Source organism: Pongo pygmaeus, chromosome 16 (genome assembly GCF_028885625.2).
Source record: "Pongo pygmaeus isolate AG05252 chromosome 16, NHGRI_mPonPyg2-v2.0_pri, whole genome shotgun sequence".
NCBI classification, from domain to species: Eukaryota; Metazoa; Chordata; class Mammalia; order Primates; family Hominidae; genus Pongo; species Pongo pygmaeus.
Window position 1 is genome coordinate 24,110,024 of NC_072389.2, and position 24,257 is coordinate 24,134,280.

The 24,257-nt window shown below is 42.8% G+C and overlaps 1 protein-coding gene across 6 annotated transcripts in view; it reads left to right on the top strand.

Annotated features, from left to right (window-relative positions):
* The first annotated feature begins 10,522 nt into the window (after positions 1–10,522).
* LOC129014713 (E3 ubiquitin-protein ligase HERC2-like) overlaps positions 10,523–24,257 on the top strand; it is a 169,338-nt gene continuing 155,603 nt past the window's right edge. For 2 of the 6 annotated variants that reach the window (XR_010124075.1, XR_010124078.1), the window contains exons 1-5: positions 11,986–12,135; positions 14,111–14,235; positions 16,762–16,959; positions 18,583–18,692; positions 22,699–22,774. Coding sequence is in view for 2 of the 6 variants with exons in the window: in XM_063653270.1 (XP_063509340.1) it covers positions 11,066–11,087; positions 14,111–14,235 (147 nt within the window). In the remaining 4 variants the exon portion in view is untranslated. Of the gene's footprint in view, positions 10,742–10,984; positions 11,088–11,985; positions 12,136–14,110; positions 14,236–16,761; positions 16,960–17,052; positions 17,337–18,582; positions 18,693–22,698; positions 22,775–24,257 lie in introns of those variants that run through there. The other 4 variants (XM_063653270.1, XM_063653271.1, XR_010124077.1 and 1 more) reach the window with 3 other exon arrangements.

Sequence of the window (24,257 nt, forward strand, 5' to 3'; positions counted from 1 at the left end):
GTATAAAAGCAGTATTTGTTGTATAAAACATGGGAAATATCCGACAGCATAAAGAAGGCAGTGAAAACCATGACCTCTTGGCGAGCGCCACTGCTGTTCCCATTGGGCTAATGCTGCTTTCCTGTCTCGTGGGTGTGCGCGGCTTTCAGAAAGTGCCATTTGAGGGGCTTCTCACCAACATCTTATGTTCTGTGTGTTCATTAAGGGGGTGGAAATAGATTTATGAATCCAAGAGGTAGCCAGAAGTTCATTTCTTCAATTTTCCAATGTGAAAAACAACTAGAGCGCAGCATGTCACCGTCTGTGTGTCCCAGTGAGTCTCTGGAACACTCAGTGATGAAGTGTGTGCTCCAGCGTCAAGGACCCCGGTCCCCGGTGCTGTCATTTCCTGACCCTGTGTGTGTCCCTTACTTGCAGCAGTGACTCTTTGAGAAGACAGTGCCAAGAGGTTGGAGAGGAGGGTACGCTGCATCTCCACATGCCTGTCGGATTATTCACTAGCCAGCGACAGTGGGGTGTTTGAACCTCTAACCAAAAGGTCTGAAGCCAGTCTTACTATTTTGTTCTCCGTATGCAGAATCACCTGTGTTACTGGAAATCACAAAAAGATTCCGTACTGAACCTTTCATGCATTGACACTTTGTTCATTTTTTGAGCGGTAAGATATTTTTCTAGCTTCTTTCACCTTTGGGTGATTGGGTTTTAGAAAGAAGTCTTTCTCCCTGGCCCTGGGGGCCTAAGGCTTGAGTCTGATGGAGCTCAAAAAGGAGAATCAATGTATGCATCTTTTTATATATTTTTTATTTTTTTGAGATGGAGTCTTGCTCTGTCACCCAGGCTGGAGTGCAGTGGAGCTGCCTCGGCTCACTACAACCTCCGCCTCCTGGGTTCAAGCGATTCTCGTGCCTCAGCCTCAGTATGTTACTCTATTTTTTATTTAGGAAAAGGGTTGGTAAACTTTTCTTAAAGTGCCAGATAGTAAATATTTTACGTTTTACGAGCCATAAGGTCTCTGTCACCTAATAGATGTACCCAGTACAGAATTTCTCACTTTAATTTCCAGTCTTTTGTGCTATCTGCTGGTTTCATTGTGAGCTGCAAGGAAATAGAGAGCTGGAGGATTGAAACCTAGTCTGAGAAGTTACTCTGTGAGAGAAGCAAACCCCAAAGGTAGAGTGGAAACAGCAATTATAAGAGGAAACGCGGCCAGTTGTGGTGGCTCAAGCCTATAATCTCAGCACTTTGGGAGGCTGAGGAGAGCAGATCACCTGAGGTCAGGAGTTTAAGACCAGCTGGGCCAACATGGTGAAACCCTGTCTCTACTAAAAATACAAAAAATTAGCCAGGTGTGGTGGCATGTGCCTGTAGTCCCAGCTACTTGGGAGACTGAGGCACAAGAATCACTTGAACCCAGGAGGTGGATGTTGCAGTGAGCCAAGATCACGCCATTACACTCCAGCCTGGGCGACAGAGTGAGACTCCGTCTCAAAAAAAAAAAAAAAAGAGGAAACGCAACAAGACACAGCCTGTGGAACCTGCCAAGAAGAAGACAAAGGAAGGAGACTGTCTAGGATTGAGATCCGATTTGTGTGAGGAGGGTAGTGATGGAGGGGGCTAAGGGGCATGATGTGACAGCATAGGGACCTGTTTTAATGAACAGTGTTCATGGGGAGTTTTGAGAGACGTTGGGATGGAATTATGACCTTGCCACCTCAATAATTAACTAATTTGTCAGGCGCGGTGGCTCACGCCTGTAATCCCAGCACTTTGGGAGGCTGAGACGGGCAGATCACGAGGTCAGGAGATCAAGACCATCCTGGCTAACACAGTGAAACCCCGTCTCTACTAAAAATATAAAAAGATTAGCCGGGCAAAGTGGCGGGCACCTGTAGTCCCAGCTACTCGGGAGGCTGAGGCAGGAGAATGGCGTGAACCCGGGAGGTGGAGCTTGCGGTGAGCCGAGATCGCACCACTGCACTCCAGCCTGGGCGACAGAGTGAGACTCCATCTCCAAAAAAAAAAAGAAAACTTAACTAATTTGATGGGTTTGTGTAAGTCACCACCCTGCCCCCACTTTGAGACAGGGTTTTGTTCTGTTGTCCAGGCTGGAGTGCAGTGGCACAATCCTATCTCATTGCAGCCTCGTACTCCTGGGCTCAAGTGATCCTCCCGCCTCAGCCTCCCAAATAGCTGGGTGGGACTACAGGCGCTTCCCACCACACCTGGCTAATTTTTTAAGTTTTTGTAGGGACAGGGTCTCGCCATGTTCCCCAGGCTTGTGTTGAACTCCTGGACTCAAGTAATCCTCCTGCCTGTGCCTCCGAAAGTACTTGGATTACAGGCGTGGGCCACTTTGCCTAGATGTTTTCATCATTACTTTGAAGAAAAATATATACTTTGATATTTTGATCATAAAACATGATAAGATTTTGCTATTTTTTTTTTGAGATGGAGGCTGAAGTTCAGTGGTATGATCTCGAGGGGTTCAAGCAATTCTCCTACCTCACCCTCCTGAGTAGCTGGGCCTACAGGTGTGCGCCACTACACAATTTTTGTATTTTTAGTAGAGATGGGGGTTTTCCATATTGGCCAGGCTGGTCTCAAACTCCTGGCCTCAGGTGATCTGCCCACCTTGGCCTCCCAAAGTGCTGAGATTTCAGGCATGAGCCACTGTGCCCGACCTGTAACAAGATTTTTTAAAGGACATACCCAAAATTCCATTTTTAATCTTTCAATTTTTTTCTTTTCTTTTGATCCATAAAGCAATTGCATATATATTAAATCTTATTCTCCTGCATTTTGCCTACATGACATATACTTTTATCTTATAGAGATAATGACATATAATCAATTATATATATTATTATTCTTTTGTTTTTACAGATAGGGTTTTGCTGTGTCATTCAGGCTTGAGTGCGGTGGCACTGTCTTGGCTCACTGCAGCCCCTATCTCCTGGGCTGAAGCCATCCTCCTGCTTCAGTCTCCCATGTAGCTGGGACCGCAGGTGTGTGCCACCACAGGCAGCTATTTATTTATGTTCAGTAGAGGCATGGTCTCACTTTGTTGCCCAGGCTGTTCTTGAACTTCTGGGCTCAAACCATCTGCTCACCTTGGCCTCCCATGTCTGTTATATTTTTTGATAATTCTGTTTAGATGTACAGTTCTCAGTTTTTTAGCATGAGACAATAACACAACCATATGACACTAAATTGATGAAGTGTTTATAAAGTGGTTTTGAAATTCATGTGGTAGTGCCAATTATATAATATTCTGTTGAAATGTCATTCTGATATCCTACATAATCCACAGAGATGTTGTTTAAAATGCAGGTTGAGCATTCCTAATCTGAAAATCCAAAATGCTCCAAAATCAAAATCTTTTTGAATATTGACATAATGCCACAAGTGGAAAATTCCACAGTTGACCTCATGCAATGGGTCAGTCAGAACACAGGAACACAGCACAGTTTATTCAACATCCCCCAGGGAAAAACTATCCTTCCAGCTCCCTTCAGCTTAGATGTATCTTTTACGTGCATGGCCGGGTTTTCCCATGCAATTATAGCCATAAAAGGTGATGAAATGGCACACATGCAGGCTGGATGCACCAACAGAAAGTTTTCCAAAATAACCCACATGGGGCAAAAGCCTCCTTGCATTATTCATTGTGTTTTGAAATTAAAAACAATTTTTTTCCTGCTTTGTGGTATAAATCTTTTGTTGAACTTTTCAGAAAGCCTGCAGATATCCCCATGGATAGGAGTAATAAGAAAAGAGGAAGAATTTATGTTTATGTATAGTGCAGAAAGTAAGTCAGGCTCTTGGAGAAACTAGACAGTGGTGTAAGTGTGAAATATCTTACAGAAGAGTATGGTGTTAGAATGACCACCATGTATGATATGAAGAAACAGGAGGGTAACTGTTGATGTTCTGTGCTGAAGGTGATTAACAGAAGTTAATGAAATATAGAAAAACACCACATGAAGCTAATAATGAAGATCTCCATTGTGTATTGAGAGTGGCTCCATCAGCAATGCAGTGAACACATGCAACTTACTGTGCACTAATCATGAAATAAAGATATATCATGATGAACTGAAAATTGAAAGGAACTGTGAATATTCAACAGGCTGGTTGCAGAAATTTCTGAAAAATCATGATATTAACATTTTAAACATTTGTGGTGCTAGGGCCAGGCATGGTGGCCCATGCCTGCAATCCCAGCACTTTGGGATGCCAAGGCAGGCAGATCACCTGAGGTCCGGAGTTTGAGACCAGCTTGGCCAATGTGGTGAAACCCCGTCTCTACTAAAAATACAAAAATTAGCTGGGCGTGGTGGCGCATGCCCGTGATCCCAGTTACTCGGGAGGGTGAGGCAGGAGAATCAGTTGAACCCGGGAGACAGAGGTTGCAGTGAGCTGAGATCATGTCATTGTACTCTAGCCTGGGCAACAAGAGTGAAAAAATCTCTCAAAAAAAATGAAAAATAAAAAATAAAAATAAAAAAGATTTGTGGTGATAAAGCATCTCCTGATTTTTTTTTTTTTTTTTTTTTGAGACAGGCTTTCACCATATTGGCCAGGCTGGTCTCGAACTCCTGAGCCACCGCACCTGCCCCAAAGGCATGAATTTCTTACCAGTTAATTATTATGCTAACAGAAAGGCATGGATATCTAGGGACATCTTTTCTGATTGGTTTCACAAACATTTTGTAGCAGTAGTTGGTGCTTATTTCAGGGAAGCTGGACTGGATGATGACTGTTCCTCCTTAAAACTCTTCAGCTCACCCTGCAGCTGCAATTTTCTCAAAAATAATGTTTATGCTGTGTGCTTTCCCTGAAGTGTGACTTCACTGCCATGTGACCAGGGAATCCCTAGATTGATGAAGAGCAAACATAAAAACACTTTCTTGAACAATACGCTCGCAGCTGTGAATAGATGTATGGGTGTGAAAGGGTTTCAAAAGGAGTGAAGGATGCCATATGTGCAGTTGTCAGGGCCTGCAACACAGTGACTAAAGGTACAGCTGTGCATGCCTGGCACAACTTCTGACCTTCAACTGTATTCACTGATGATAATGAACAAGGTGGTGATTTTGATGGTTTCTTCAGGAAAGTGAGAAAAATATGAAACATCCTTACATATGCAAAAAATATACCTTCAGTTTGTCAGTAAGCTGGAAGAAGCGGATAACAAGAAAGCTTTTAATATCGACAAAGAGGCTCCAGTTTCTTCGTTCACCCATGGTGATAGAGCTGACATTGATCTGAATCAGGGTGATTGTGATAATGACGACATTAACACTGCAGAAAAAGTACCTATAGATGACATGGTTAATGTATGTGACGGGTTTACTGAAGGACCAGAACAGTGTTCATTCATAACAGAAAAAGAAATCATGTCAGTTTATAAAATGAGAGCCTTGGGCTGGGCACAGTGTCTCACGCCTGTAATCCCAGCACTTTGGGAGGCCAAGGAGGGCAGATCACTTGAGGTCAGGAGTTCAAGAACAGCCTGGCCAACACAGTGAAACCCTGTCACTACTGAAAATACAAAATTAGCTGGGCCTGGTGGCAGGCGCCTGTAATCTCAGCTACTCGGGAGGCTGAGGCAGGAGAATCATTTGATCCTGGGAGGCGAAGGTTGCAGTGAGCCGAGATCACACCACCGCACCCCAGCCTGGGTGACAGAGCGACACCCCATCTCAGAAAATAAATAAATAAATAAAACGAGATCATTCTAGACAATACTCGTTGTTAATGAGACAGATGACTTTAGAGGAAACACTTTAAAAAGCCATCCCTCAGAATGCCTCTTTATTCCGAGAGGACTCCCTGGAATTCTTCTCAACTGCTTCTGATGATGTTTCTGCTTACTTTTTTTTTTGAAGAAGGAGTCTCGCTCTGTCGCCCAGGCTGGAGTGCAGTGGCACGATCTCGGCTCACTGCAAGCTCTGCCTCCCGGGTTCACACCATTCTCCTGCCTCAGCCTCCTGAGTAGCTGGGACTACAGGTGCCTGCCACCATGCCTGGTTAATTTTTTGTGTTTTTAGTAGAGACGGGGTTTCACCGTGTTAGCCAGGATGGTCTCGATCTCCTGACCTCACAATCTGCCCACCTCGGCCTCCCAAAGTATTAATTTTTTTTTTTTTTGAGATGTAGTCTTGCTGTGTCACCCAGGCTGGAGTGCAGTGGCCTGATGTCTGCTCAATGCAAGCTCCGCCTCCCAGGTTCACGCCATTCTCCTGCCTCAGCCTCCCAAGTAGCTGGGACTACAGGCGCCTGCCACGATGCCCGGCTAATTTTTTGTAATTTTTTAGTAGAGATGGGGTTTCACCGTGTTAGCCAGGATGGTCTTGATCTCCTGACTTTGTGATCCATCTGCCTCGGCCTCCCAAAATGCTGGGATTACAGGGGTGAGCCACAACGCCCGGCCAAGTATTAAATTTTTTATTTGAAAAATCTCCTCTCTCCAAAGATCTCCCAGCGTTTCTGCAGAGGTCTCTACCTAGGTAAGGAGAAGAAACAATTCTTGGCCGGGTACAGTGGCTCACGCCTGTAATGCCAGCACTTTGGAAAGCAAGGTTGGTGGATTCCTTGATCCCAGAAGTTCAAGATCAGCCTGGCCAACATGGTGAAACCCCATCTATACCAAAAATACAAAAATTAGGCGTGTGTGGTGGAGTGCACCTGTAGTCCCAGCTACTCGGGAGGCTGAGGTAGAAGGACCGCTTGGGCCTGGGAGGTCAAGGCTGCAGTGAACCAAGGTGGTGCCACTGCACTCCAGCCTGGGCAACGGAGTCAGATGCTGTCTAAAAAAAAAAAAAATAGTCTGGGTGTGGTGGCTCATGCCTGTAATCCCAGCACTTTGGGAGGCCGAGGCGGGCAGATCACCTGAGGTCAGGAGTTCGAGACCAGCCTGACCAACATGGAGAAACCCCGTCCCTACTCAAAGTACAAAATTAGCTGGGCGTGGTGTTGCATGACTGAAATCCCAGCTACTTGGGAGGCTGAGGCAGGAGAATCGCTTGATCTGGGAGGCGGAGGTTGTTGTGAGCTGAGATCATGCCATTGTACTCCAGCCTGGGCAACCAGAGCGAAACTCCGTCTCAAACAAAAAACAAAACAAAAACAAAAAACACAGTGTAACATGTTATTATAAAGTCACTGCTCAGGGACCAACTTGCCCACTCCTGTGCCTCTAGAGGGAAGCTCCCTCCTCCCACTGTTCTTTAGAGTTTTATATCTTAAGCACAGGAGTCAACAAACTAGGCCTATGCATCACATCTGGCACCCAGCCTTTATTTTTTTGAGATGGCATCTCACTGTCACCCAGGCTGCAGTGTGGTAGCACAATCTCAGTTCACTGCAACCTCCGCCTCCCAGATTCAAGCAATTCTCCTGCCTCAGCCTCCTGAGTAGCTGTGATTACAGGTACGGGCCATCATGCCCGGCTAATTTTTGTATTTTTGGTAGAGACGGGGTTTCACTATGTTGGTCAGTCTGGTCTCGAACTCCTCATGTCAGGTGATCCACCTGCGTTGGCCTCTCAAAGTGCTGGGATTACAGGCATGAGCCATGATGCCTGACCCAGCCTTTTTTAAAATGAAGCTTTTGGCTGGCGTGGTGGCTCACGTCTGTAATCCCAGCACTTTGGGAGGCCAAGCCAGGTGGATCACCTGAGCTCAGGAGTTCGAGACCAGCCTGGCCAACATGGTGAAACTCCATCTGTACCAAAATACAAAAATTAGCTGGGCATGATGGCAGGCACATGTAATGCCAGCTACTCAGGAGCCTGAGGCACGAGAATCACTTGAACCTGGGAGGCGGAGGTTGCAGTGAGCCAAGATCGCACGATTGCACGCCAGCCTGGGCAACAAGAGCAAAACTCCATCTCAAAAAAAAAAAAAAAAAAAAGGATATCCTTTTTTGTCTCTCAACCCCATTTTTGATTTTTTTTATTTTCAGACGGGGTCTCACTCTGTTGCCGAGAGTGGAGTGCAGGGGCCCGATCTTAGCTCACTGCAGCCTCAACTTCTCTGGCTCACATGATCCTCCCACCTCAGCCTCCCAAATAGCTGGGACCACAGGTGGGTACCACCATGCCCGCCTAATTTTTGTATTTTTTGTAGAGATGGGATTATGCCATGTTGCTCAGGCTGATCTCCACCTTCTGGGCTCAAGTATCTCTCTGCCTCCACCTTCCAAAGTGCTGGGATTATAGGCGTGAGCTACCATGCCCAGCCCTGCTTTAATTTAAAGTGTATTACATTTGATATTAGTACAGCCCCTTCAGCTCTTTTTTGGTTACTATTTTAATTGTATCTTTGTATCCTTTGACTTTCAATCCGTTTCTGTATTTAAAATATTTATCTTGTAGATAGCACATTGGTGGATCATATTTTGTTTTTTAATCCTTTCAGCCAGTCTGCTTTTCTTTCTTTCTTTTTTTTTGAGACAGAGCTTTGCTTTTGTTACCCAGGCTAGAGTGCTATGGTGCGATCTCAGCTCACTGCAACCTCTGCCTCCTGGGTTCAAGGGATTCTCCAGCCTCAGCCTCCTGAGTAGCTGGGATTACAGGTGCGTGCCACCAGGCCTGGCTAATTTTGTAATTTTAGTAGAGACAGGGGTTTCTTCATGTTGGTCAGGCTGGTCTTGAACTCCTGACCTCAGGTGATCCACTGCCTCGGCCTCCCAAAGTGCTGGGATTACAGGCGTAAACCACCACGCCCGGCCAAAGTGGTGGATTTTTTTTCTCAGGAAATCTATTCCATTCTTTTTCCAGAAACCAAATTTGTACAAGTTAACTAAAATAAATATTTATACTCTAATTTTTTTGTTCTGAGGTCTTATTGAGTTTTTAGAATTTTATCTTTACATGTTTAGAAAAATTAGAAAATATAGATAAAACATAACCAACAAAATAATAACATCTTTCCTTCTGTTCAAAGTTCATTACTATTAGCCGAGTGCAGCGACTCACACCTGTAAGCCCAGCATTTTGGGAGACTGAGGCGGGCGGATCACTTGAGCCCAGGAATTCGAGACCAGCCTCGGCAACATGGCAAAACCCTGTCTACAAAAAATACAAAAATTAGCCAGGCGTGGTTGCATGTGCCTGCAGTCCCAGCTACTGACAAGGCTGAGGTGGAGAACCACCTGAACTCGGTAAGTCAAGGCTGCAGTGGTGCAGCCTCTGTCCCCCAGGCTGGAGTGCAGTGGTGCAATCTCGGCTCACTGCAACCTCCGTCTCCCGGGTTCAAGCGATTCTCCTGCCTCAGCCTCCCAAGTAGCTGGGATTACAGGCACGCGCCACCACACCCAGCTAATCTTCGTATTTTTAGTAGAGAAGCGGGTCTCATCATGTTGGCCAGGCTGGTTTTGAACTCCTGACCTCAAATAATCCACCTGCCGCGGCCTCCCAAAGTGCTGGGATTACAGGCATAAGAAACCACACCCGGCCGGTATTTTTCTTTCTTAGAGGCAGGATCTTACTCCCAGGCTGGAGTGCGGTGGCACGATCTCAGCTCACTGTAGCATTGACTTCCCAGGCTCCGGCGATTCTCCTGTCTCAGCCTCCCGAGCAGCTGGGATCACAGGTGTGTGCCACCACACCTGGCCAATTGTTAAATTTTTTTATTTTTATTTTTTAGAGATGGGGTCTTGCTATGTTGCCCAGTCTGGCAACATGGGATCCTCCAACTCCTGACTTCGAGGGATCCTCCCTCTTCGGCCTCCCAAAGGCTGAAAATTACAGACGTGAGCCAGCATGCCCAGCCTATATTGTTTTATATTTCTTCAATTTTGTTTTCTGGTCGCTGGAGGTCTGTTTCCTTCTTGGATTCCCTGCAGTGCTTCCACAGCTGCTCCGTGTAATCCGCCCAAGACTTTTGCTGTGTTCAGTTGAACACACAGGAGGAAGCTCTGCAGGCCCAAGCGAGCCGACCTCACAAAGATCTGTTCTCATACCCAGGGGAGCTGGTCTCCCCACTAGACCCGCGCCCTGGATAGCTCCAGTTTGTGTGAGCGCAACCACCTGCCGCCGCGTGATTAAGAGCGCTCTGGGCCAAGCAGTCTCCCGTGGGAGTGCTGGCGTGCGGAAATCCCGCCTTCCGGCGCCCGCTGTTGGCCTTGGCGCGGCCAGGGCGCTCCAAATAGGAAGATACGCGGGATTGCTGGAAGCGGGAAAGTCTGGAGGAGCGGCGAAGGGCTCCTCTTCCCCATTGGCTGCGCCCGCGGAGCAGCCTCGTTGCAATTGGCCGTACGCAGGGGGGCGGCAGTCCCGCGTCGGCCCGCCCCTCGGGCCGCGAGAGGCGCCGGGATCGCGGGCGCCGGCTGAGCCAGCGGCTCCTGGGAGGCTGCGTCCGCACGTCGGCGGGGCGAGGCCACTGGGCCCTGCGCGTCAGGTCCTGGCCTGGGGCACCTGGGCGGCCGGTGGCGGGGGCGGTGCGGGCGCGGGGCTGGTGGGCGGCGGAGCCCGGGAGGCGGGCGTGGACGCGCTGACCGCCGGCGGCGCAGCCTCGGGCCTCTCTCCATCTCTCAAGTGGTGGCGGCTGTGGGTTTTTCTGCAGGCGATCCTTTTGAGTGATTTGTTTCACGCACGCGCCCTGCTGTAGGGTAAAGCGGCAGATTCATGCTGCTGTCATTTGTCGTTAAAACGATGGGCTTGTGTGTACCTTTTGGATTTGAGGGCAGGGAGATGACATTGTGACTTGGCTTCCTGTGACCGTCCATTCTCAAGGTCTTGTCAGCGTGGTGCAGAAACTCGGCACACCCTGCCTACCTTGGAAGCTTTCCCTTCCCCACCTCCCTCTCCATCTCTTCCCTCTTTCCCTCTCTCCCTTTCACTCCCCTCCCCAGCTCTTCTCGCCCCCCTTTCTGTTCTCTCTCTCTCTCTCTTTCCTTTTCTGCATTAAACCTTTCGGGAGTGTCTTTGTAAACTATTAAAAAGCGTTAGGTCTTCAACATGTATGTTTACTTGCAGGTCTGAGACCTGGGAGGAAGCTGGAGAAAAGATGCCCTCTGAATCTTTCTGTTTGGCTGCCCAGGCTCGCCTTGACTCCAGATGGTTGAAAACAGATACACAGGTGGGGTTTGACATGTGTTTTTGTTGGTGTGTTTCTGCTCCCATGTTTAAATTTCTCATGTAAGGCTTTTTTTAGGGTATGTAAGGGGAAGTCAGTTGTATCTTGCTATATTGAGGAGCAGGTTTGTTTCCTTTAACTTAAAATGTTAACAGTCTTTATGGCTGTTTTTGTAGATCGTGCACGGCTGCCTTTTAATTAGTTTCTTGCAAGTGCACGAAACTTGAGATCTATTAATAGGCAAAATTTTTTTCCTATTATTACTGGTTAAGAAATCTGCCACACTCCTAACCATATCATGGTGACTGCTGTTTGTTACTGATAGTTTTTGAGCTGTTGAGTTAACTGTGGAGGGGAAAATTGGAGAAGTAAGTTGCAGTAATTATGGCCGCTAGGAACTCACTCGTTTTATGAGGTCTTGTGTTTGTGTTTCTGGAGAGAGAAGAGTTAGTTCAGTTGAGCTGTTTGTTTTGTATTTGTAACTCCTTATTGAGAGGAGTGCTCAGATTTTCACATCAAGAATATGAGGAAACAGTGTTGGCCTTAGATCCTAATTTTTTATTTAACGTGGTAATTGCAAGCTTGTCAGGACATTATTAAATAAATACTAACAGTAATATTTCGATAGACAATTCTTTACACCCAATCTACTTTTATTTGGAAATGGCTTGGAAAAACTACTTTTGGAACTCCTTATCAGCAGCAAAAAGAAGTGTTTGAAATATCTTGTGTGTGTCTGTGTATTTTCCTACTCCCTAAGGTTAACCATTTTAAGTATTAAGTAATCTGCCTTGACTGTTCATCAAAAGTCGTGTAGGCTGTTAAGCAGTAGTTGATCATGGATACTTACACTGAAATGTTATTGCCCCTTCCTAATTTTTCTTTTTCTTTTTAAACAGGTATTGAGTGTTGGTAGATATGAGAGTCCAGTGTTTAGAACTGTGTTGTGTGGCCGGGCGCAGTGGCTCACGCCTGTAATCCCAGCAGTTTGGGAGGCCGAGGTGGGTGGATCCCCTGAGGTCAGGAGTTGGAGACCAGCCTGACCAACATGGTGAGACCCCATCTCTACTAAAAATACAAAATTAGCCAGGGGTGGTGGTGTATGCCTGTGATCCCAGCTACTTGGAAGGCTGAGGCAGGAGAATCGCTTGAACCCAGGAGGCGGAGGTTGCAGTGAGTCAAGATCACGCCATTGCACTCCAGCCTGGGCAATGAGAGCAAAACTGTTTCCAAAAAAAAGCTGTAGTGGATGATGGGATTGTTATTCATAGTGTAATGTTACATAAGACAGAGCACAGAGAATTGGGTCAAGAATTGGTGTAGTTACTCTTTGGGTTTGTTTCTCTTTAAACATTTCCTTTGATTTAGCTATAATGGTCTGTTTTTGTCATTTTAAGTGGATGGGAGAGGTGAGAGATGAGTACTTTCATATTTCTGAAATCCTGAGATTCTGGCAAAGTTGTTTTAATAATTGTTTTTATATTAGTGTTTATGTATTTAGAGAAACTTTTTGGAGTAAAGGACTTTACCTAATGAAGTTTTTTTCTTAATAATTGTAATTTAATAACTGCTAAACATGAGTTCTAGTGTCTTGATCTAAAACCAGTTTAATGCTGAATTGAGTTCCTGTGATGGGTTAGGCAGATAAACATACAGTGAAGCACCATTTATGTCTTAGAGGGCCTGTTGTTTTGGTTTATTAAGTTTAATACACAGTACTTGGCCCTTGTTACACATTTACAATATGATTAGAAAGTCTTTTTTTTTTTTTTTTGAGACACAGTCTCGCTCTGTCGCCCAGGCTGGAGTGCAGTGGCATGGTCTCGGCTCACTGCAAGCTCCGCCTCCCGGGTTCACACCATTCTCCTGCCTCAGCCTCCAGAGTAGCTGGGACTACAGGCGCCTGCCACCATGCCTGGCTAATTTTTTGTGTTTTTAGTAGAGATGGGGTTTCACCGTGTTATCCAGGACGGTCTCGATCTCCTGACCTTGTGATCTGCCTGCCTCAGCCTCCCAAAGTACTGGGGACAGGCGTTAGCCACTGGGTCTGGCCTCTGCTTACCTTATCAAATAAAACAGTTTACAGTAACCTTACAATCAAAACACAGCATCATAGATGGAGACGCAAAGCCGGACGTTGTTATTACTGTTTTTTTATCAGCCGGTACAAGTATTCTAGTGATGGTACTGTGCTGCGTAGCTACCCTGAACACACTACTTTCTCACTGTGTTAAGGGTATGTCATATTTTTACTGTTAAGTACTTATGTGTCAGTAAGTGTAAGGAAATGTTTGCCTATCAGTAGCATATAAATTCAGAGGCAGGAATGATGGTAATGCCAAACAACCACAGATATTCCACGTGGGTGGCTGAGATAATGACACTTTTGCTTTCTTACGGTTCACTGTACACAAACTTTGTGTAATGTAGAAAATAAATGTTTTGTAAAATTACCTTCAGGCTATGTGTATAAAAGATGTATATAATACGTAAATGAGTTTGCTGTTTCAACTTGGGTCCCATCCCCAAGATAACTTATTATGTAGATGCAAATATTCCAAAATATGAAAAATTCTGAATCACTTCTGATCCCAAGCATTTCAGATAAGCCATACTTAACCTGTAACTCAAGATGTATTTTACCCGTTTACCTGATCTAGATGCTATATTTTTATTAGGTATATATTAGCTTTATATGTACAGGTGTCAGTGACTATAAGACCTGGCTTTAAATTTAACCTTTTCCTTAATATTGGATGGGCCACATATATTCTGTTGTATGTGTATATAAGGTAACACAAGTCCTTTTGTCTCCCCCAGTTCCTTTTGCATATGAGAAAACATAAGCCATTTTGTGCCTCTTGCATCTTAAGCCATAGTCTATTTTACTGTGTGGTTTCCTATCTGGTTACTTTTGGGAGTACCAGATGGTCTCATAAAAACAGTGGGTTTTCCTGAAACTTTTTGATTAATATTGAACTTGTTTATCATCTTTTATAATATTGAACTTGTTTATCATCTTTTAGCTGTGTGGTCAGAGAAGAAACGCCTTAGGAAGCCAAGCAAGTGGCTTTTGGAATATACAGAAGAATATGATCCAATATTTACTCCTAAGAAAAAACAAAAGAAGGTACAGGAGCAGGTGCACAAGGTGTGTTGCAAAATTTCGGCAAACTTTCACTGGTCCTTAGGAAACTGCAATTTTATCTTCAGTGTCATACTTTAGCTTCATGAAACAGTAATTTCCTTAACTGGGATCTTGTTTTTTATTCTCAGCTTCTAGCACAGTACTTAGGATTTAGTGGTTATTCAGGAAATATATAAATGAGTCTACATATTATATTTCTTTATGTATATATTTTTCCCTCTTTGCTTTCAAAGAATATTTAATGACTTAGGAATATTGTTATGATTTAATCTTAAGTAAAAATATGGGCTATAAAGTGAAATATATATAATCTGACCCTAATTTCAAAAATAAATACATCTTATTTGTCTTATTTTTTAATTCAGTTGTTTTAAAATGAAGTATTTAGAGACATTTTGACATTCTACGCCTACATAGGTTAATATGTAGTTAAAAAATGGAACATTTTCCTTTATAATCAATTTAACAGACTTACATCTTATATAAGATCTGTTTATCTGACATCAACTGTCTTTCAGATTTCACCAATTATCCCCTAACCTTTACCTTTGGATTATTCATACCAGGTCTCAGTCTAGGACTACTCATTGTAACTGGTTGTTATGGTTCTCAAATCCCTTTGAATTCAGAGCAATCTCTTTTTCCTGATCAAGATCATGTCTTTAAGAGAGTGACATGTAAAGTTATCTACTTCTCTATATTTGTGTAATTGCTTCCCCATAGGTGTCACTTAGATTGTTTTCTCTATCTCCTGTTCTCTGTGAAGTGGAAGATAGAACCTGTCAGTTTGATAGATTGAAGTTGAACATTTTTAGCTAGACTATACCAGAGATGATAATGTGTAACATATTGCATATGGAGGGTTACAAAAAGGAATATTTTATTCCCATCAGCCATTCCCTGACAGTTTGTTTTTTCTTTTTTTAAAATGGAGACAGGGTCTTGCCCAAGCTGGAGTGCAGAGATACATGAACACGGTTCACTGCAGCCTTGACCTCCTGGGTTTAAGCAATCCTTCCATCTCAGCCTCCTGAGTAGCTGGGACCACAGGTGCACACTACCACACCTGGCTAATTTTTAACAACAAGTTTTTTGTAGTGGCAATGTCCCACTGTGTTGCCCTGGCTGGTCTGGAATTCCTGGGCTCCAGTGATCTTTCTGCCTCAGCCTCCCAGAGTGTTGGGGTTATAGGTGTGAGCCACCACGCCCAGCTTCCCTGATGGTTTCTTGAAAATGCCAGTTGAAGATCTTTACCTATATTAATAATTTTATTAGAGGTTACAAAATGCAGACTTTCAGGTTTTATTATTTTCTCTATTTTTATTAAGTGATAGTCTCTTTCATTAACTGGACTCTATTATTGTCCTGAAATACTTGAAAGGCAGAATAAGTGCTTCTTTCTTTCCCATTAATTACCAATTGTAACATTAAGGAGTTCATTAATAGTTGTTTTAATTGGAGACATTAGAGCAGTCTTTTCCCCTGCCTTTGAATTACTGTTGTGGACTTATCAATATTATAGCTTCAGTGTATGTCAGTCAACTTCATTGTTTTCTTTATTTAATTTTGGTTAAAATATATATATTTATATGTTATATATATATGTTATATGTATATGTTATATATATATGTTATATGTATATGTTATATATATGTTATATATATGTTATATGTATATGTTATATATATTTGTATGTTATATATGTTATATATATAGATATGTATATATTTATATGTTATGTATAGTTATATATATTTGTATATATATGTTATGTATATGCTATATATATATATAAATATATATATATAACATTTTATTATTTTATCCCTTTTTTTTTTTTTTGGAGAGAGAGTCTCGCTCTGTTGCCCAGGCTGCAGTGCAGTGGCATGATCTCGGCTCACTGCAAGCTCCATCTCCCGGGTTCACACTGTTCTCCTGCCTCAGCCTCCCAAGTAGCTGGGACTACAGGTGCCCACCACCATGCCTGGCTAATTTTTTGCATTTTTAGTAGAGATGGGGTCTCACTGTGTTAGCCAGGATAGTCTCCATCTCCTGACCTCGTGATCCGCCCGCCTTGGCCTCCCATAGTGCTCGGATTATAGGCGTGAGCCACAGCGCTGGGCCTGTTTTATCCATTTGTAAGTGTACAGTTCAGTGGCATGAAGCACAGTTACATTGTTGTGCAACCATCTCCACCATCCATCTCAATAATTTTTTTCATCTCTCCAAACTAAAAGTCAATACCCATTAACCAATAACTCCCTTTTCTGCTCAGGCCCTGGCAATTGCCATTCTGTTTTCTATCTTAAGAATTTTCTTATTCTGGATACCTCATATACTTGAAATCATATGATATTTGTTCTTTGTGTCTAAGTAATTTCCCTTAGCATACATAATGTCTTCAAGGTTCATCCACTTTTTGTAGCCTTTGTCAGAATTTCATTCCTTTTAAAGGGCGTTATTCTTTTTGACACTTAAATTGCAACAATTTTGGCCTGTGGACTCTTATTTTTATTTTTTGTTCTTAGGTAAGTTCCCGCTGTGAAGAGGAAAGCCTTCTAGCCCGAGGTCGATCTAGTGCTCAGAACAAGCAGGTGGACGAGAATTCTTTGATTTCAACCAAGGAAGAGCCTCCGGTTCTTGAAAGGGAGGTTCCGTTGGCCAAGCATGGTGGCTCAAGCTGGTAATCCCAGCACTTTGGGAGGCTGAGGCAGGTGGATCACGAGGTGAGGAGATTGAGACCATCCTGGCTAACATGGTGAAACCCCGTCTCTACTAAAAATACAAAAAATTAGCCGGGCGTGTTGGCAGGTGCCTGTAGTCCCAACTACCCGGGAGGCTGAGGCAGGAGAATGGCATGAACCTAGGAGACAGAGCTTGCAGTGAGCCGAGATCCTGCGACTGCACTCCAGCCTGGGTGACAGAGTGAGACTCCATCTCAAAAAAAAAAAGGAAGTTCCATTTTTGGAAGGCCCCTTGGCTCAGTCAGAACTTGGAGGTGGACATGCTGAGTTGCCGCAGCTGACCTTGTCTGTACCTGTGGCTCCGGAAGTCTCTCCACGGCCTGCCCTTGAGTCTGAGGAATTGCTGGTTAAAATGCCAGGTAAGGTGGGGTTGGGGTCTCAGTATTTGAGCAGGTATGATTAGAGGAAGCAGGAGATTTTAGTATGTTTTGATGTAAAGCCAACATAGTATCTATATACGATAAACTACTCCCTTTTGTCCTGGGAAATACTTACAATGATGGCTAATTAGATATAGTTACTAACTATGAATTGTGGCACGCTATCAAGAAGACATATTTTTGATAACTATGCTCCTTGCTCCAGTGTTGCTCTTCATGATTGTTGATCAGCCACTGTGTAAATTACAACCAGGATAACAGGGCTTCAAGAGGGGCACCGCACATTAGTGGAATAAGCACTGTGCTTCAAGTGCTGGCTCCACCAGTCCTTGTGTTACTTGGGAAGTTGTTTAGTCTCTGAACTTGTTTCCTCATCTATAAAATGGAGATCATAATGTATTAACGTATGATGTTATATACCTGACCACATAGTAATTACCAGTTCATTAGAAGTTAATTACCAGTTACTTCTCACTTGATCATTCTTTATAAATCACCTGGGGAGAGTTGGATCTAAACACATTGTCTCTAATTCACCTTGTAACTATTGAATATTCTAGGCAGTCAAGGAATGGAAAGAATCCTCTTTTCTGTACCCCTTTAAATTTTGGATGTAACTTTTTTACATTATCAACAGGAGCTTTTGATGTTGTTCCTTAAAGAAATGATTCCAATTGTGCTTAAACTAGTTGGGTATAATAAAAAAGATTTTTGAAAGAATAGTAAAGATAGTTGTTGTTTCAGTACCTATTATGTGCCAAACTCGATTTATTAAGTCAGCTCTTTTATATAATTCTTGAGTGATCCTATGAATTATCTTTTACCTATTGAATTTTATTTACTTAGGGGCAGAGCAGAAAGTGTAAGTTTGGTCCATTTATGACCATTATTCAAGCTCTGTTTCACTCCTTTTCTCCTTATTTTGTCCTCCCAAAAATCAGTTGTTATAAAGATAGTTCTGTCCCTTTGATTTCTCCCTTAGTTATTTTGTGATTTAAAGTCAACACACACATCCCTCACATTAGTTTGTGCTTGCATTGAGAACTATTTACTTGTTTTGTTTACTAATATTTTATAATCAAATTACCATCCTGCCTCTTCCCATAAGATGATGGAGAAAACATCAAAAAACATTGACATTCATTTTGTGTGGTATACAGATTTTTAAAAAATTAACTTGTGCTCTGTTTCTAAATCATTTAATGTAAAGATACATGCATTTCAGGACTTTATGAAAGTAAATGTCAAAGAAAACCAACTAAGAAACTTCTTGAATCCAAAGATTTAGACCCTGGATTTATGCCCAAGAAGGGGGACCTTGGCCTTTCTAAAAAGGTATGTTATTTTTGTAAGTTCTAAAAGAAATAAACTCAGGAAATGAGGAATTTTAAAAATGACATTTTGAGTAGTAGTTATTGATGTACATACATATAGAAATTAGTGTGTGTGTCAGCAGGCATACATGATCTGAGATTTCCTACAGGAAAGGCTGTTTTGCAGTTGTGTGACCATGTATGTGTATAAACTGGTTTCAGGTGTCCTTTCCAAGTGAAAAAAATGTTTCAATGCTTTTAAGATTAAGTTTGTGTTTGTTATAATTTCTTTTCTGGGTTCAAATCCCCTTACCTGTTTTCTGCTAAACTACTCTCTCAAACATCACTAGTCTATTCTATCCTATTGCCATGTTGTCGTAGCCCTTTTGTTTTTTTTTTTTTTTTGAGACAGGGTCTGATTCTGTCACCCAGGCTGGGGTGCAGTGGCATAATTTTGGCTCACTGTAATCTCTGCCTCCCAGGCTCCCCAGAGAATTTTTTGTATTTTTTTGGTAGAGACGGGGTATCAATTTTTTTATGTGATTCATACTTTTTGTGTTTTATTCAAGAAATCTAGTGTGATGGCTCAAGCCTGTCATCCCAGGACTCAGGGAACCTGAGGCGGTAGGATTGCTTAAGCTCAGGAGTTTGAGACAAGCCTGGGCAATAAAGGAGACCTTGTCTCTACACAACAAAAAAGAATGCCAAAAAACTCCAGGAAACGGGTGTGGTGTTGTGTGTCTGGTCCCAGCTACTCAGAAGGCTGAAGTGGTAGGATGTCTTGAGCCCTGGAGGTCAAGGCTGCAGTGAGCTATGAGTGCGCTATTGCACTCCACCCTGGGTGACAGAGCAAGACCCTGTCTCAGTCAATCAATCAGTCAATGAAATCTCTGTGTACCCCATGGACACAAAGATGTTCTTCCTGTGTTTTCTTTTAGGAGCTTTTTGGTTCTGATTTCACATATAGATGTTTGTTCCATTTTGAATTTTTGAGACGGAGTTTTGTTCTCCCCCATGTTGATGTCCAGTTGTTTTACCACCATTTACCAAAAAATTCCTGATATTGGCTGGGCGCGGTGGTTCACACCTGTAAATCCCAACACTTTGGGAGGCCGAGTCAGGCAGATCACTTGAGGTCAGGAGTTGGAGACCAGCCTGGCCAACATGGTGAACCCCATCTCTACTAATAATACAAAAAATATATATATAGCTAGGTGTCATGGTGTCTGCCTGTAATCTCAGCTACTTGGGAGGCTGAGACAGGAGAATTGCTGGAACCTGGGAGGCAGAGGTTGTAGTGAGCCGAGGTCATGCCGCTGCACTCCAGCCTAGGCGACAGAGCGAGACGCTCTCTCTCAAAAAAAAAAAAAAAATCCCTGATATTTATCCTCACCATCTCTCAGACTCCTAATCTCTTTTAAGTATTAATTATGCTTAATAACTCTTTGTCACTGTTGAATTTTTACTTTTGGGGAGAGGGAATTGCCATTAAATTTGGGATCAGAGCAAGAGAAAATCAGAATTATTGGTTATGGCTAGCACCAGACTCTGGAGAAAAGTGCCTTCTTGTCTGTTTGGGAGTCTGTCCTGCCATCTGACCTGGCCTACTTCATTGTTGAAGTCCTGGTTACCCTGAGGTATATTTTGTCATAAGGCTAAACCCATGATTCAGTTCCATTTTAGTTTACCAGGCACACCACCACCCTGTCTGCAGGTGGATTAATCAGTAACAGAATGAGAGATGATCTGTTCTGGTAGTGCTTTAAGGGTACTCTGGCTGAATGTATATCCACACTAGACTATATATACACAGTAAGTCACTGGCATCTTAGTCACATCCTCTAAGAAGTTCTTTGGTCTTTTTCATTCTAAACAGAACAGTTTGATTTTTATTCATATGGTATGATTCTTGTGTGTGTGCATGGGTGTGGGTGTGTGTGGGTGTGTGTGTGTGTGCTCTTAATTTTTATTTTAATTTATAAAATTGATCAGAATAGAAATGAGAATATTTCCTGCATTATTCTCTGACTGTAGTTTGGGGAGCATTGTAATTATTTTGTTCCACAGTTTTTGGGTAACTGTTAAACAGTGAACTAATTTGTTATCTAAATAAAATGATTGGTATTTTAAAAAAAATACGGAAATGTATTTTGTGGATTTGTCTAGGAGTCTCGTTTTGTTGAATTGGATACCTAACATTTGCCCATTCATTTTACTTCACGTGGTTAGACTTCTGATATATACTGAACATGAGGAGAATTGCAGTCTTATGATTTATTAATATGATAAAATGAGCATTGAGAAATTCACAGCTGTATTTTATTTTGTTTTAGTCCCAAACATTAGGAACTCTACAGCAAGAATGGCCTTTATTTTTTATTTATTGATTTATTTGAAATGGAGTTTTGCTCTTGTTGCCCAGGCTGGATGCAATGGCATGATCTTGGCTCACCACAACCTCCGCCTCCCAGGTTCAAGCAATTCTCCTACCCCAGCCTCCCGAGTAGCTGGGATTACAGGGATGTGCCACCATGCCCGGCTAATTTTTTGTATTTTTAGAAAAGATGGGGTTTCTCCATGGTAGTCAGGCTGGTCTCGAACTCCCGACCTCAGGTGATCCACCCTCCCAACATGCTGGGATTACAGTCGTGAGCCACCATGCCCGGACAGAAGGGCCTTTATTGTATTGACTTTTTGTGACCACTAAATGTTGTTTTACAGTTATGATGAGGAATATTATCATTCTTGTAGGAAAAGACATTTGCTTGGGTTGAACTAATTCATACAAGTACAAGTATTAGTAGTGGGTGAATCAAATGTTTGGCCCTTGATTAGACTCCTGATGTTGAGTATTTGTTTTGAGTTTTAATGTTGCTTTAATTTGGATTAATCTGAAGTCATTTTAAGTTGGAATGCCATTCAGTATTTCAGAACTGTTTAATGTACAGTTCACCAAGTATACAGGTCTGTGTCAAATCTAATAGCTGTGAATACAATTGTAGGAAGATGGATTATTTTTCTTTTTTTTTTTTTTTTTTTTTTTTTTGAGACTTGCTCTGTCTCCCAGGCTGGAGCACAGTGGCACAATCTTGGCTCAACGCAACCTCCGCTTCCTGGGTTCAAACAATTCTGCCTCAGCCTCCCGAGTAGCTGGGATTACAGGCGTGTGCCACCGCACTTAGCTAATTTTTGTATTTTTAGTAGAAACGGGGTTTCACCATGTTGGCCATGGTTGGCCAAGCTGGATTCAAACTCCTGACCTCAGATGATCTGCCCCCTCTTGGCCTCCCAAAGTGCTGAGATTACAGGCATGAACCACCATGCCTGGCCAGGAAGTTGGATTTTAAGTACAGGGTGGAGTGCAATAACATTGAACCTGTGGGTCTCTGGGTACATATCCCTTCTCTTTCTCTACTTCAGTCACAGAAAGCATTGTGTATCTGGTCTATATAGTCTATATGTTGGAAATCTCTGGCCAGTCTTTATTGTGGTGTTCACAGGTCTGTTGGAGTTTTTTGTTGTTGTTGTTGTTTTTTGTTTTTTTGAGATGGAGTCTCTCTCGTTGCCCAGGCTGGAGTGCAATGGTGTGATCTCGGCTCACTGCAACCTCCTCCCTCCGGGTTCAAGCAATTCTCCTGCCTCAGTCTTCCAAGTAGCTGGGATTACAGGCATGTGCCATCATGCCCAGTTAACTTTGTATTTTTAGTAGTGACGGGGTTTCTCCATGTTGGTCAGGCTGGTCTTGAACTCCCAACCTCAGGTGATCCACCCGCCTCAGCCTCCCAAAGTGCTAGGATGACAGATGTGAGCCACTGTGCCTGGTCTGTTGGAGCATTTTTAAATCTGCTTCCTTTTCCCCCTGAAGTTTCTGTTCAACCCCTTACTGTGGTCATGTTGATTTTTTTAATTGCTAAAAGAAGTCAAAAGTGTATATCCATGGCGGCTGATGATTCAGACTTTGGCATATAAGGTAACGGGTTTATTTTTTTCATTCCTCTGTAAATGGTGTTGTTTTCACTTATTTGTAGTGCTTATGAAGCTGGTCACCTGGAGAATGGACTAACTGAATCTTGTGCCACATCTTATTAAAAGATTTTGGTGGAGGTGAGTATTTTTGAGATTTAAAAAATGTAATACAGTAGTAAGTTTGAAGCACTTTGTCCGTTAACCACAAAAATTGTTTCATGTGTAAGCCAGACCAGTGAGGTACAAGTTTTCAAACTGGTTTGCACGAAATCTGCTTCCTGAAATAGATAAAACATTCATAAATTGAACATCTACTCTACTAGGACTTTTAGTAGGAATGCTACCTGTAATCTCTCTAAAGCATTACAGAGAGTTCGGTTATTATCTATAGTATTCCTGTTTTTTAGAAGAAATGTGAAGATGAACAAGGTAGCAAGATCAGGGAACTAAATCCACATCTGACCAATTTCATGGTCATATTCCTGTCTTCTTATCCACCCCAGGTTTTCTCCATGCCACTTCTGTCTTCCACTCTTCATTTGTCTGCCAAAGCCATTTATTGATTAGTGTCATTTTTGAAATATTATTCCAAATTTGAGCACACTGCAGCAGACATGGTGTGCTAGCAGAGTATCATGGGAAGATGATATTTCATATGACCTATGATTATTAAATTTTCTAACAAGTAAATCTAGCAATATGTTAGCTTATTTAGCCGTGTGGCAATTGTAATCCCATAGGTTGGTCAATTTGCTTGTAAGATTTAAAAATAGGCAGCTTTCAAAATAATATCAGGTCAGTCGATCATGGTGGGCCACAACTGCAATGCCAGCGCTTTGGGAGGCTGAGATAAGAGGATCACTTGAGGCCAGGTGTTCTATCCAGAACAGGCTTGGCACTTAGTGAGACCCTGTCTCTATCTACAATTTAAAAAACATTAGCTAGGGATGGTGGTGTATGTCTGTAGTCACAGCTGCTTGTTAAGCTGATGTGGGAGGATCCCTTGAGCCGGAGAGGTTGAGGCTACAGTGAGCTGTTGCTCACACCAGGCACTGTAGCCTGGGCAACAGTAAGAGGCAATGTCTCTTAAGATAATAGTAGTAATAATAATAACATCAGCTCTTTTCCTGTATTTTTATATTTCGTTTTTAAAATAAAACCTACAACATGAACTTTATCCATTATAAATTTTGTGGAAGTGTTCCAGCTTATGAGAATTTCGAACCTTTCTGTTGTGCTCATATTAAGTTGTCTTATAGTGTTAGGCTGTGAGCAGTTTTGATGGCAGAGCTTCTCCAACTCAATCAGGCAGTCAAAAAAAGAGCTCACTGAGGCAGTCTTCAAAACTCCAGCTTTCATATTGTTAACTAGCAGAAATATCCTAGAATGTTTAATGAAATATCTCTTAGATTCCTCTTTGTGTTTCTATAACACAGTTGAAATGTGTTTAATGGAAAGTGCGGGAGGGACTAGAAGAATTTCTTTTTTTCTTTTGGTTTGAGACAGAGTCTGGCTCTGTCAACCAGGCTGCAGTACAGTGGCGTGATCTTGGCTCACTGCAGCCTCCGCCTCCCGGGTTCAAGCGATTCTCCTGCCTCAGCATCCTGAGTAGCTGGGACTA